Here is a 15,540-nt window from a genome sequence, read left to right on the forward strand (position 1 = left end):
CTTTTACAAATCATGCTAGAATTTGCTGTAGGCAACCTGGGACAAAATTTTCTTCTTCCCCAGGAGTTTAAACTGAAATAGATGACTATATTCATAGCTATACTAAGTTTCTACTTGGAAGTATAGTTCCAAATATGCATCCCTCCAGCCCTTTGAATCTTCATGATGTGGAAATTTTTCCTGGATCGGGGTAAAGGACTGATTACTGTCAATTTTATTACAAGACTCTGTAATTACTTTGAAGACTCTGGAGAACTGAGAGTGTTGCCAGAGAATTTTCTGTCCTCACCACCTAGCCACGGAAGGCCCTTGGAAATTTAATAACAGAAGAAAATCATGTCTTGAATATATATAGCCGTTTTCAATATACAAAACATTTGCACAGTTGGTATCTTATATTGATTCCCATAAGGGCAGCCTAGCACATATGATCCCCATTTTTCAGATGACAAAATTCTGGTGCTGAGAGGTTAAACAATTTAGTAATAGCTCTTTGTAGCAGAACTGGAATTTGAACCTGAATATTCTTTTCTGCAAAAATTGGTACCATTGCACTCTGCCTTTGTATTTGGGGGCATTTTACTTTGTAATCTTCCAACCCTTTTCTATCCTATAGTTCATTTAACGTGAAAATACTGATCTGACCTCATTTGTCTTTGGTCTATATTGTATGGAAACTAAGCTCAATACTTGTTGGGAATGTTATTCAACTTGCTTTACATTGCATTTGAAGATGGGGTTTGTAGGCTTTTTTTAAAGTAACTTTAGTTTTTAATTGCATAATCAGTACGTGCTTAATGCTGAAAATTTGGAAGGACACAAAGAGCATTTCTAAAGCAAGCACACAAAAATACCGTCGTTATTATTGGGATCACCAACGTCTAATATTTTGGGTTTTTTTGAAGGTTTCTGTTCATGGCCTACTTCTTTTAGGTGCTTTCCCTCACCTTCGTGTCAGAGTATAGTTGGGTCTCCCACACATGAGATTTGGTTTTGTGTACTCCAGATGAGCAAATGAAAAAAATATTAACCTAAGCCAGGTAGGATCAAGAAGCTGTATCAGCTGCTTTTATCAAATCACAGAATCACAAAGGAGACAGGCAAAGAGGAGTCAGAAAGATTTTTGGATTCTTTTTCTCAAGTTACCTACATCAGAAAGACCTCTCTTTCTCTATTAGCATAGACCGTTCGAGCTTCCCAATCCGGTTGCACTTACGTTGCTAAATCCCCATTCTATTTTTTTTCCCCAGGTTTTGAAGATCGTGATCACATATGGATGCATCTAACTAAATGGTCCCTGGGGACATGGTGGTCCTTTAGAGAGCACATCTAAATCACTGGCTGATTTTTTGGTTTGTGGCTCACCATAGGACATCACCGGATTCTCTCTCTCGGAACTCGCCTAAGTTTTCCCCACCATGCTGTCTTTATTAGCTTGAACTCCTTTCCTAAAATGGTCCTTCTGTTGATCCTGTCAGTCCTGCTTTTGAAAGAAGATGTCCGTGGGAGCGCACAGTCCAGCGAGAGGAGGGTGGTGGCTCACATGCCTGGTGACATCATTATCGGGGCTCTCTTTTCTGTCCACCACCAGCCCACTGTGGACAAAGTTCATGAGCGGAAGTGTGGGGCAGTTCGTGAACAGTATGGCATTCAGAGGGTGGAGGCCATGCTGCACACCCTGGAAAGGATCAACTCAGACCCCACGCTCTTGCCCAACATCACCCTGGGCTGTGAGATCAGGGACTCCTGCTGGCATTCGGCCGTGGCCCTAGAGCAGAGCATTGAGTTTATAAGGGACTCCCTCATTTCTTCAGAAGAAGAAGGCTTGGTGCGCTGTGTGGATGGCTCTTCCTCTTCCTTCCGCTCTAAGAAGCCCATAGTCGGGGTCATCGGGCCTGGCTCCAGTTCTGTGGCCATTCAGGTCCAGAACTTGCTCCAGCTTTTCAACATACCTCAAATTGCTTACTCGGCAACAAGCATGGATCTGAGCGACAAAACTCTGTTCAAGTACTTCATGAGGGTCGTGCCTTCAGATGCCCAGCAGGCACGGGCCATGGTGGACATAGTGAAGAGGTACAACTGGACCTATGTGTCAGCGGTGCACACAGAAGGTAAGTTTTCTTTACACCGAGTACGTCTTGTGTACCTGATAGCTTCCCAGTTAAACTTTCAAGTTTTGGATGGCTAAAATTGTCCTAATTATTTGAGATCTTTTGAGTGGCTCAGTTATACCACTTATATAAGAAGGGACGGGATGGCAGATGTCTAGAGCAAAATAGATATAAGCTAACATGAGTGATTATGCGACCATCAGTTGGCAAAATGGATACTTTTTTTTGGTTTATGTGTTACATTATTTGTACATCTTCTATAATGATGATAGGGATTTTTAAGATTTCTAGATCTTCTTTGAACTCCTTACATTTTAACACTGTAAGTTTGCTCTGAGTACCTGAGAGTTTCTGATAGTTAAAGGGAGGTACACATACATACACATAAGGCCTGCAGGCAGCCAGTTCTGGCCCAGGTATGTTGTAATAGAAAATTACCAAACGGTTTAGTCTTACAACTATTTTTCAGTAGAGTGTATTGTTAAATCTGAAATGGAGATGTGTATGAATTAGTTCTATCCTTGTATAGGACATTCTCAGGGAGTATAAGTTTTAATAATGCAGCATTAGTTTGCTTTGAAATTTATTGCTTCTTTATGTGGAAATCATAGTGAGGAAGGAAAATATGACTGAGGTTCTATACCAGGTAATAATAGTATCAGCCCTGATTATTGTTGATGGTGCTTTTCAAATGCGTTTGTATACATTATTTGTTAGTTCTCAACCAACACTGTTTGGAATAGGTTTGATTTGACCTACAGAGGTTAAGATACACAAATTGTGAGGCTTACTCATTATGTAGCACTCTTTCTAGGACGGCATACTGCCTATGCTAAACACTACAATATACCAAAGAAGGTACACAAGACTTTGTATAGCTCATTAGATCATTGTTAGGATTAGTTGAGATTTTTACTTTATTTTTTTAATTAATTAATTTTTTTCTGTTTTTTAAATTTTTTTATTTCTTAAAATAAAATCAAATAATAATATATTCATATCATTTAATCTCTTGTGTAAGTATATTTCATCCAGTATAGCCAATATGGACACATTGTTACATTATACAAAGTCATTTCAGTTGGATCAATAGACCTGAGAATAACATTGAAAGTTAGTTATAGCTATCAACTACTGAGGCACTATGAAAAGGTTTTTTTCATATATATATTCTATAAAGATATTTATTGATAGTACTCAAACAAACCTATGAGATAGATTACGTTTTGATCCCCACTTTACAAATGAGGGAACTGAAGCATAGAAAATGTAAGCCACCTGCCTAATGTCAAGAATTAAGTGAAAGAGCTGAGATTCGAATGTTCGTGAGGTTCAAATCTCAGTTGAGATTTTTAAATTCTGCAATAATACTGTCACTGTGTTCCAAACAATCTAATCTTGTAAAAGTGGGATTGAGTTATTGGGAAATTAATGAAATGACCAGAGTAAGACTACTTCAGAGATTGGGAGCCTGTCACCAATTAGATATAGCAAACTTTTCATTATCAAGTGACATAACATGGATTTCACTGTATGGCCACTCTTAACAATATTCAGAGCTGCACAGACATAAAATGGCCTTCTATACTGGATTGATACTTCTAAGCCTCTGGAAATTTTCATACGTAAGTTTATGGTTTACGTACAAAGATGCTGATATATAGAGATTTTGATCAATGGATAGGTCATTGGACTAGGAGACCTTTGATTTTTTTTCCTAATGCTGAGATTTTTCTTATAAAACCACTATTTCATTTGATTCTCACAACAAGCCGTGATCTAGATAGTCCAGATATTTTATTCCATTTTTAAAATACAAATGTTTTAAGAGTTTATATACTTCATCCAATAACTACCTGATAGCAACTTCAGAGGCAGGAGGAGGGCTCACAGCTACTAACTGCTAATTCAGTGCCCTATTCTAATTCAGCAGAATCCAATAGAATCACACCCAGAGGATATATATTTATGAGCACATATTTATTAAGTCAAAATATACAAAAGGCTCTAATAGTCCTGTGAAGGACAGCCCTATGTTTTGTACATTACCACCCTCAATGGGCAAGCAGTCTGGCAAAGGAGATGGAGCACGCACTAATACTTCCATAACCATAATTCAAGATGACACGGAGTTACAAATGTTTCTCAAGTAAATTGAAGGAGAAAAAAATCACATCCTGCTCTATGGTGATGGAGGCCATGGTGGAAGTCTTAGAGAAGGAAATGAATTTGACAGTGGAATTTTAATAGGAGGAATACTGACAACTGGTGAAAATTAAGAAGGCATGGGTTTCCAGTAAAGGGCAGGAGGAAATATGAGAAGGTGAGAAAGTAAAAAAACATGTTTGCAGGAGACCAAGGATGAAGCTATGTTCGGTTTACCTCAGATCAATCACAAATTTCATTAGGAACTTCCATCTAGCTTCAGAAGAGTAGGCCTTGGTCAGTCTGTAGGAGATGCTAATCCAAGATTGTGTTCAAAGAGAAACTCATCATCATGACCTTTGACTCTTACTAATTTAATCTGTTTTTTTCCAACCTAATTATATCCCTATACTGAGTGATACAATAAAATAAATTATAATGCATCCGTAAAGTATATTATTAGGTAGCTATTAAAATGAATGAGACACTCTATAGGTAATGAGGTCATAATGATCTCCAAGATCATTTTAAGTGAAAAAAGCAAAGCACAGTTCTATGTAAATGGTATGTTATTTGTATAAAATGGAGTTTGTAAAAATCATTTGATTGAATATTCATAGAATTGTTCTCAGAGAAGAGCAAAACTGGTAACAGTTGCTCCTTCTGGGTAGGAGTTCTAAGGAGTTAAGGAATAGGGTGGAATGGAAGAGACTTTCTTTTATATAATTTCTACATGCAAACATTTGAAGTTGTGTATTACAAGCATAGACTCCCTATTGCAACATAATAATTAAGAGAAAATATTCTATTTGTGGACAAGAAAAGTCAATAAAAACTTAAGTAAAAATAAAAACTTATTGCCAAATTCAGGCAAATTTAATTATTTTTTCAAAAATAGGCCAATAGAAATTTTGTTGACAAGTTTGGGCAAAATATTTGGAAGATACCACCAGAATTTAGGAGAGAACAAACTTTGAATACAAACATTGAAGACTGGAAGAAATGCTTTTTGGTTTATTGTTTTATGTGGTTTAATCAAGGGGTATTTATATTGCTTGGATCCTCAGCAAGTAAGTGGCTAGGTTACGTGGTATTATGTCTTAAAATTTATCGCCATAGGAGCAGTGGAGTAGGAAGTTTTACAAGGTAAAATTTACCTCCAGGATCAGAAAAGTGCTTGAGTAACAAGGTACAGCTCTGCTGGGTACTGTGCAAGTCCCCAAGGTGATGCCTGGGTTTCTGTTGTCTGGCCCTTCAGGAAGCCCCTGCGGGACTTCCCGTGAAATGACAATACCAGTTCTCACTTGAGCCTCTTTCTATGGCTGGATTGGGACAGTTCTCTTTAGCCCTAGATCACCCTACCTCAGTATCTCAAACTTACGCCCATGTCTGTATAATTACCTTTTTTCACTCAGTTGATATTCTTCTTTCTTGAAGAGTATGGAAATTTCCAGATGCTTTCACACAGGCATTGAGGTCTATAAAAAGACATTGTCTTATTTTCAAAAAAGCTTTTTGTTCCCCCACGTTGCCCATTTACATTATACCTAAACGTGCAGTACTTTGTCTCTCAGTCCTCTTGGCAGCTAACACAAGATGTTCCTTTGAGAATGTGTGTGGCATCGCAGAATTTCAGAGGAGAGCACAAGCACAAGAAGCCTTGGGTTTCAGCTTCAAGGTTAATCTCCTCCACTTGCATTTCCTTGGCTTATGTTTTTTCCGTAGGCTACAGGACTATATATTTATGGTGGCTTGTTATATTATGCACACATATTGTCCAGGCCTTCAAGGCAAGGAGATTAAATGTATGAAAACAAAAAAAGAAAAAAATACAAACCACTGTAGCTCTGCAGCTTGTGAAAGGAGCGTGCAGTAACTGAGAAGAAAAAATTGTATTCTTTGTAAAGGAGACAGTCCAGTTGCCACTGTCTCTGCTCTAAGAAAATGTAAGGGGTCCTTTGCCTCCATACATTGGGAAACCTTGGTACATGTGCCCATGATAGTACAGAGTCTATGGTGCTTGCCTGTTTAGGGGTGTGGCAGATCCATTGCTTTGGCTCTGATGATTTCCATTGATGACCCCTTTGCTTTGTAACTTAATAGTTCCCTTCCACTCTCATGCGGCACTAGCCACGTGACTGCTTTGGTCAATAGAACTTGGTGGAAATGAAGACTTTTTTCCTAGTCTGTCTGTCTTAGAACCCTGTCATCACCTTGTGAAGGATGAGTGCTGCCAGGTTTTCCAGATGAGGCCGTCTTAGACCACTTGACCTCAACTATGTGAGAGCACCCAGTGAAGAGCCACACAGTTGCCTTCCTGACCCACAGTCAATTTCAATCATACAATATATCCTAACTGAAACTATAAACATTACCTACCTAACCATAAATTCATGTGCAATAATAAATACCTTCAAGGTAGAGTCCAGGATAAGCGTTTTCATCCCAATGACTATACTTGAACTGCCCCTCCCAAATAGGATACTACGACAATGTTTAAACTTCAAAATAAAAACAAAATAAATGTATTAACATGCATTAATATTATTGAGATTTCAATGGAATAATTGCTGTGGGCAAGAAAGAACATTTAAAATGCTTTACCCATACTTCAGGTTCAAAGCTAGAGGTTTGATAACTTCCTGAAAGTTTGGATGCTCTAAGTAGTCAGACACCTGCATATATTCCATTATTACATGCTTCCTCTTGATACAGCTCAGTTTCATTGAGGAAAGGAATTACAAATTGGCACAGACCATACATACTGTGCTTTATGGATGATGTACAGGATTTTCACACTTCACAGTTTTTGCTGGCTTTAGTTGAAACTCCACTGTACCTGCCCAGGGCCTGTCAGAGTGCCTAGCACATAATAGGGGCTCAACGACTGTTTGGTGAATGAGTGTATTTGTGTTAAAGTAGTATCCAGCTCACACTTAATGAATATATAGCATGTGGATCAGTAGCAGGCACTTGTAAGTTTTCACAGTTTTGCTTCTTTATAAAAATGATGTGCCAAAATGCCTCCCTTGATTAATTGTAAAATGCTATTCACACCCAACTCCCTCTTTTGTTTGCACTGGTTCTTGAATTTGTTACTTCCACCTAATGATAAAGGAATGCTAATTTTTTCTAGCCAAAAAAACATCTCAGTGATGCTCTGGGGGAAAAACGTACCAGTAAGTGGTACTGGTAATGTGACATCATTAAAATATTGTCTAACTGTCAGGTTATGATACGGTTTTTCCATCAATTATTTAAAAAGTTGATAACAATCAAGCTTTGGTTGAAAGACCTTGAATGTGATTCATAGTCTATGTGTTTAGTTTACCTTCTAAAAAGTGGGAACACACTTTTTCCATCACACCTTTTCTACTAACTGTGATTATATCAAGATAACAATTTAGTTTGGAGAGATGAGAAACGTCAGTATGAGCCCTACTGAGTACTTTTTAAGGGGATTTCATTTTGTTTCTTCGGGGGTTGAATAGTGTTGAGAGTTGAGATGACTTTTCAGATGGTCGTGATGATAATTCAGACACAAAAACTACTGTTAGCTCTGTAGAATGTTAACACTGGGTTAATAGTGTGAAGTGTCTTAGGTAAGCATTTAATAACACCTTTATCTTACATTTGAGGAAACAGTATGGACAAGTAATTTGGCCTTACTTGTACATGATGGTTAACAAAGTTGGGTCTCACAACTCAAGATTCCTGTCCAAAATTTTGTTTCCACATTCAGTGAAAGAATTGCCTCTCTTAGGAGGTAGTGAGTTAAATTCTTGGTAACTCCTGTGCATAAGCCTGGTATACATAACCACGTTTAATTGAGATTCTATTATTCTGTGTGTTAAAACATGGTCGTTTATACTATATGTCATTAATTTTCTACTTGATTCATTTATCCCATAACACAGTCTGATAAAGTTACCATTTTTTAAGTTAGAGAACAGGTATGGAAAGAGAAAGTGATTTTTTTCGCATAATACTGTAGCTACTTAGTGACAGAGCAAAAATTGAACCCAAGGCCAACTCTTTTTAATTAAAAGTCCAAACTCCCTTCCTGTGTACTGGGGTAGTTGTGGCTTCAAGGAGAAGTAGAATGCACATCCATTGATTCTCTTCCCTCCATAGGAAATAAGAAGACACTATTCGTTTCCCTTCTGAGAATATCTTTTGAGCATATTTCATGTGTCTTTTTATCTGGCTTTGAAAGCAACACCATTCCTTGTTCCCATGGAAAGATTTAATTACAGTAAAAAGAAAATAAGGAGGAGGCATGTGACAACAAGTTAACCTCATAGAAGACCTTTTTGTGAGCCTGATGATGAGTACAGACTGTAGGTTGTTTCTATTCTCATCTCCATTGCAGACGCCACAATCCGTCCTCCAGATGCCAATTATGGGAGGAAGCCGTATGGTACCAAGTTTTTAAGAGCAGGAAGACATATTGTTAAATGCTGTAGCCTTATGTATAAAAAACTTCTTTGGAATTCGTCAGAACTAGGAGTTATAAAATCTCATCTTGGCACATTTGCAAATACTCCAGAAAGACTTCTCAATTTAACCAAATGTTGAATTGAGGATACTTTTTGGCAAGAGATATGATAGTCAGATATGTTTATCTTAGAGGACTTTAAAACCAGAGATCATGCCCCAGTGATGCATTTTATGCATCGTTTTTCACACATACACAAAGGATCTTTTAAAATGAGGGAATATCTAGTCAGTGTTGCTTCAAAAAGTACATCACAACCCATGAATTAATTGTGAAACCAATTTAGTGGCCTGAGACCAGCAGTTAGTATACAGTAGAATAAAATAGGATAGAGTAGAATATAAATATCAGTATATTACATGATAGTAAGAGTAGATATTGCTCTGTAAATTTTTATTTTAGTTGCATATAGCCATATGTGTACTACGGTTACCATTTACAGTGTTTTTCTTACTATGTCTTACAGCTAAAAAGTAAGCTTACAAGCAACTTACTCTACTTTTCTCTTTAACATTGTTAATTTTTTTATTTGCTAGAGAAATGCAAGTCACATACAAAGGTTTATGCTTCTGTGACAATGTCATTTGGTTTGTCTCTCCTAGATGGGTGGATCTTAAGCCTTGTTATTAAGAACAAGCAAGAACTCCAAAGTATCCATGGTGGGAAATGGTAGAGACTTTGAGCAAAATAAAAATAATTCATATATGGTTAATGATAAATGGCCTAAGCGTCAATATAGGACAGTGTCGAGGACACTAGTACAGGAGGTTGAAGGCAAGTTCTCAGTCCTAGTTTTTATCAGAGATCAAGACAAGCATAGGAACATTTTATTTTTTGAGTATCCCAATCCAGTATATTAAGAAATAAATGCCAAAAGGTATTATATAATTTTGGTATTAAAAGTTTATATATAACACATTAGCACATCTAACCCCCTCCAACACATGCATACACATAAACACATTAAAATACAATGTGATGTAGTTACACTATTTATAAGGTGATTCCTTGGTTATATAGAATAAGTCATGATGCACCATGTGATGTGGTGTGTAATAAAGCACAAGTTTAAACATATAAAGTAACAGTCTTATTTCAGTTTTCTGAGTTTCCAATGATTATATGTCTTTTCATTTGATAATATAGTCAAGTCTAAATTTAAGGTCTCTTTAGAACGCGAAGATCAGGCCAAATACCATTAGTAAAATAAAGTGAGGTAAGACGTGAGACAGCGCTTTTAGAAGTAAAAGTTGTTTCATGAAATAGGCAAGCTACAGTGGAGTCATGACCTTAAATTCAGTTTGTTGCAAAGACATGGACATCTCAGGAATTTAGTTTCTTAACCCTTTGGAATCACTTTAAGTAGTAGTATGAACGCAGGCAGGTTTGAATGAAAATCCTCATTAATATCCTTGCTAGTTAGAGAGACTTTGCACAAGTAAGTTAATATAATTTCATCATTATTAAACTGAGATAATAATACCTGCCCCATAAGACGGTTGTAAAAAGTAAATACAAAGCAGTTATTGTTAAGTTTGGCACAAAGTGTTCAATAAGTACCTTCTAAATTAGCCTGCCAAGGACTTGCCTTGCCTTATCTTGGACATGAAGAAAAACCCATCAGTAATGTTTCAGTTTGGCTTTGCTTATTTAAAATTGATTATTGAATGAAATGCAAAATTAGCCAGGAAAGTGACCAGTAAACGTAGTGAGTTTTAGATTCTTCCCAATTTTCCTTTTGAAAATTGAGTCTGTAATCATATATTACAACATAGGATGCTTAGTGCTTTGGAACAATTATAACTAGATCCCACCACCTCTCCTCCAGCTGCTGAGATGCATCATGGTGTAGTAAAATGAACAAGGTCTGGAAAGTCCCAGAGCTGCTAGACTGTTAACACCATAATCTTCAGTGTGTGTCGGGAGGGGACGGGAGTGTGGAAACAGGAGGTTGAAGATGGAAAATTAGTGCTGTACTTTAAGCACTTCTGAATTGTCACTTTTATAAAAAGCATGAATATCTTTTGTAGTAAAAAAATAATTTTGCCCAATGGTTATATAACTTCTTTGTAAATTTCAAATTGGACATGCTCCAGCCCCTTCACTAGTCAGTAACTGCAACTTTGTTAATGCAAGCAAAGTTGTAGCACATTGAGGCATTCCGTAGGCTTGGGTTTAAAGACAAAAGGTTATAATATGGACCTTGGAAATAAAACAGATTATATTTAATAGCTATACTAGTTTGAAAACAAAACTGATGCTCTCTTACACATCATTATAGCTCAGATATAACAATGACAGTAATAATAACTTATTCATCAACTATTTAATGTCTTATCAGAAATTATCTGTTTTTTATAATCTATGAAGTGGTATCAAGATATAGATGTTTATGCTATCATTAGTATATTATTAATATTATCTGAAAGTCAGCGCTACCCATAGCTACAATGAAAAGTAGATAGAATATAAATAGAGTAAAAAGGGTATGTCTTTGTTGCTTTTCTCAAGGACTCTAAAAACAAGTATTTGTGTCTTTGACAATTTCTTCATAAACCTTCTTCATATTTCTTTGGTTATATAACTTCTTTTCCAAAGTTCTATATCTGCTTTTCACCAGATGTGGGTTAGGATTTCAAGCCTTGATTCTCCTTTATGAGAGTAGAGGGCCATTTATTATTAAGGAAAACTGTATTATTGCATTGTCATATGGTGGCTTTTTATCCCTTAGAGAAGCTGGAGAAATATATAAGTAAGACATATTGAAGTATTGTGTTAGGTTAATTTCAATTTCATGGAATTTGAAAAATTTTAAATTGAAAATGAAGCTGATAATATGTTTTATTGAAGTAAATTGAGAAAAGAGAGGAAAAACTATATCAAGACACTGAAAAAAATTAAACAAGCTATCTGGCTATATTATTTGTAATCAAATTTAATTTGATTGTTTTCAGTTCCCAAGTTAGTACACTCATCCCTTATTACATGAGCATAATTAATTCTCACTTTTTGTTCAGAGTGAGAATATAAACAATAATTAATTTTCCTTACATTTAATGTTGAAACTTTAGGTTTTATTAAAAAATATATGCTGAAGAATCAAGCTGGCAATATTAATTACATAAATTTATATTTATATATAATTGATAACAGTAAGCTGTTATTGATAACTAATAAAATGAGAAAATTCCAAATTATTTGGCGGTTTGGAAGTACTTTCATTTGCTGAATTGCATGAAATTGTAAAAATAATTGAAAACTGGTAGCAGCATTTTTGATGATTTGAGAGAAAATTTTACACAAAATATAGATTTTTGACAAAGTGCAATATGTTTCAGTACAACTATGTAGTATATAAAAGCATACCTAATAGGACTTGAGGTCCATGTGATGCTACAACAAGTAAATTAATTTACTCATTAGTTTAAACATATTTATTGGGAATATGTTATGTGCTAGACTCTGTTGTACACACTATGAAAAAAGTAAGATGGAAGCACTTGTCAGCACATGGCTTTTCTCAGATGCATACCAAGCCCTGGTCTCGTACTAATATAAAATGTACCTTTATAGAAAGAATAGGGTTATGTGTAAGCAGGAACCCGTAAAGTGACACCTGTATGGCAAGGGATGACTGTATTAAGCAACTAGATTGAAAGAAAGAAGTCTTTATTAAGTGTAATTTGGAAAGTTATAGAGAGTTTAAAGATTTTTTTCTGAAAACAATCTCCACTTACCAGTCCTTACCAAATAATACAAGTGAGATATGTGCTCCTAGAAGCAGGATGTTTACATGACTAAGGTGAATAGGGATGGATATCTCTGTTGGAAGAAAAAAACGATAAGAAAAAGAAAGAAGCAGTGTGTCATCCTTTTGTTTAACACAATATGGTTTTATACTTTATGCTTAATATTCTGGAATTGATGGGAGCCATGTGAAGCATCACAGGTGACCTAGTTATGCTTTTGTTTATACTGTTTAATGCCCCCTGGACTAGTATGAAGTTTCTGTTCCATTCAAGATAGGAAGCCTGATTTAGGTGCCAATAAAATATTTTTTTTATGAAAAGGAAAGATTTTAATCTCCCTCACTAATGGATATAGCAGGCAACCTCAAACAATAAATTATAAAATACATTGTCACTAGTAATTAAGACATTCTCTGGCTTGTTTAACAAAATTGAGATAATTTCTTTTTTTGAATTTTAGACTTCTGAAAATTACCTAATTATTTATGTGGAACCCTAGGAAAACTTAAAACACTTTTTCTCCCTTTTAATCATACTACATTTTTCTTGGTACAAACTTAACATTCTTTGGTTGAAATTATTCATAATCTCAAACCTATCTCTGATTTTGATGTTACTTGGTATCTGCTTCTTTCTTGAAATTCTCAAACCTCTCCCTCTTCTCTGAGTCTTTTCTGAGTCTTAAACTCTTCTAAAATGTTTCAAGTTCTTTTGAGTAATCAGTAGAATTAATGATTGTACTGAATTGGTTTCACTTACTTGAAAAACGCCTTCCTTGAAGGAGGCTGTGTTACTTTATGACTATAGGGAATAGTGATTTGGGTTTACTTGTCAGGAAATTTCTCTCCTAGCCTCAAAGTCTATTACATTCCTTTGGGCAAATTATTACATCTGATTAGAAGGTCTCAAGAGGCTGGGGAGAGTGTAACATTTGTTCCATCAGTAGAAAGAAAGAATATCATTTAGAAACATGAAGAAGAAAACTAAGCTCTCAAGTTTTTAATATACAATAAAGTGACCATGAGTATACTTTCAGAAATTGTACAAATTTCTGATGAAAGGCAACTGAAATAAGACTTACCCATTCCTGAAGAAGAGCAGAAACTCATGCTGAAGTGACTGAATTTGAATATGGAAAACTTGACTTTTGATCCAAGTAGCGCATCGAAGAATTGGTTTTGAGATCAGTGGAAAGAGCATTAATCTTGGAATTAATCCAGAGACCATATTTGACTTCCCACTTTGGGATGACCTTGGACGGTTCATTGAACCTTTCTGAATACAGGGATCCTCATTTGCAAGATGTCAGAAGGCTATATCTGCCCTTTCTCTACTCATGTTTTGTTATGATGGTCAATTGAATAATCAGTTAATGCACTTTGTAAATCTAAAGCTGCCTGATACATTAATTAATTAAATATTAAATGAACACTCACCGTGTGCCAAGATCTATATGCTTGAACTATGCTTTTACAAAATATTGAGCACAGTACTATGAAAATTAGACGCTAATCGAAGACTTCATTAATGATACTTTCACCACGATAAAAACAGTAACATTAACTGTAACAATAACAGTTCAAAAAATCTTGGCTGTTGTTATTTTGCGTTCTTTTTTCAACGTCAGTTTTTGAAAAGAGAAACTCAGGTTTTAGAAATTTAAGTAACTCGTCTAAGGTCTCAGAGCTCCTGGTGCCAGGACACCAATTGGAAAGTAAGCTTAATATTCAGAGAATTTTTATTTTAAAGACACTCAGTTTTACAAGCAGCTGTCTTTTCATTATAATTGAAAGTTTATTTATTTACTGCTTTTATCATTGAGTTTAAGGGCTTAGGCTCTGTGGTTAAAGGGACCAAAATTTGAGAAAGTTACTTAACCTCTGTAAATCTCAGCTTCATCAATTGTTCAATGATTGCCGATATTGATGGTGATGATGATGATAGAGAACAGTTGCAGGGCATTCACCAGGTGTCCAGGCACCTTTCTGAGTATTTATACGTACATGGATTCATTTAATACATCAATCTTATGAGGTAGTACCATTATTATCTCAGTTTTATAGATGAGGAAACTGAGTCACAGAAAATGAGAATAATGGTTGACCTACATCAACTATCTATTGTGTAAATTATATGAGCCTTTTAAAATATATAAAACACTTATTTATGGTGTGTAGTTCATAGTAGGCAGTCAATAAATATCATCTGTTAATACTAATTTTGTTATTATAATAATTTTTTATTTTGGCCTAGTGATGGGTTCAAATGTAACTCCTTGGGTTACATTTGCACTTTGAAGTATGCCCATCCTCTCATTCTGGTGTCTAAAAACAACCTAAATGATACTAAGTGAAAATAAGGAGGGCACAGATGATATATTTAAAAACATACATTATTTCCAAATACAAAAGTAATACATAGATATTATTTAACATTTGGAAAAGAAAAAAATAATTTAAAAGATCATTAACGATGCAACAGAAATAAAACATTTTTATTTCTTTTTATCTTTTTCATGCACAGTGTTAATAACTAGTTATAACCGATTTTACTACTAGTTATACATAATTTTGTATTTTTTGTTTACAATTTTTAACTTAGCATTGTAAAGAGAACAGTTTCCCATATTTTCCATGCCCTTTATGAATGTTATTAACCATGGTTATCTAATATCCTTTTTTCCACAAATTACAGATTTGGGGGCGCTTAGACTATTTTAATTAATTAATTAATTTATTTTTGACATGTGGACTTTTATTCTTTTATTTTTTCCCGAAATTAATGTTTTTATCACTATTATTTTTAAGTTGATATCTTTTTTCTTTTTTAATTAATTAATTTATTCTTTTATTTGACAGTCTTTTTTTTTTTAACATCTTTATTGGAGTATAATTGCTTTACAATGGTGTGTTAGTTTCTGCTTTATAACAAAGTGAATCAGATATACATATACATATGTTCCCATATCTCTTCCCTCTTGCGTCTCCCTCCCTCCCACAGGAAATCAAAAAATACCTAGAAACAAATGACAATGGAG

General features: G+C 35.1%; 1 protein-coding gene across 1 annotated transcript in view; it reads left to right on the forward strand.

The window, feature by feature from the left end:
- Positions 1 to 1,453: 1,453 nt before the first annotated feature.
- GRM5 (glutamate metabotropic receptor 5) overlaps positions 1,454 to 15,540 on the forward strand; it is a 510,413-nt gene continuing 496,326 nt past the window's right edge. Inside the window, 1 exon segment of the mRNA XM_024761761.1 lies at positions 1,454 to 2,111. Coding sequence (XP_024617529.1) covers positions 1,454 to 2,111 — 658 coding nt within the window.

This window comes from Neophocaena asiaeorientalis, unplaced genomic scaffold (genome assembly GCF_003031525.2).
Source record: "Neophocaena asiaeorientalis asiaeorientalis breed wild unplaced genomic scaffold, Neophocaena_asiaeorientalis_V1.1 scaffold605, whole genome shotgun sequence".
Classification (NCBI taxonomy): Eukaryota; Metazoa; Chordata; class Mammalia; order Artiodactyla; family Phocoenidae; genus Neophocaena; species Neophocaena asiaeorientalis.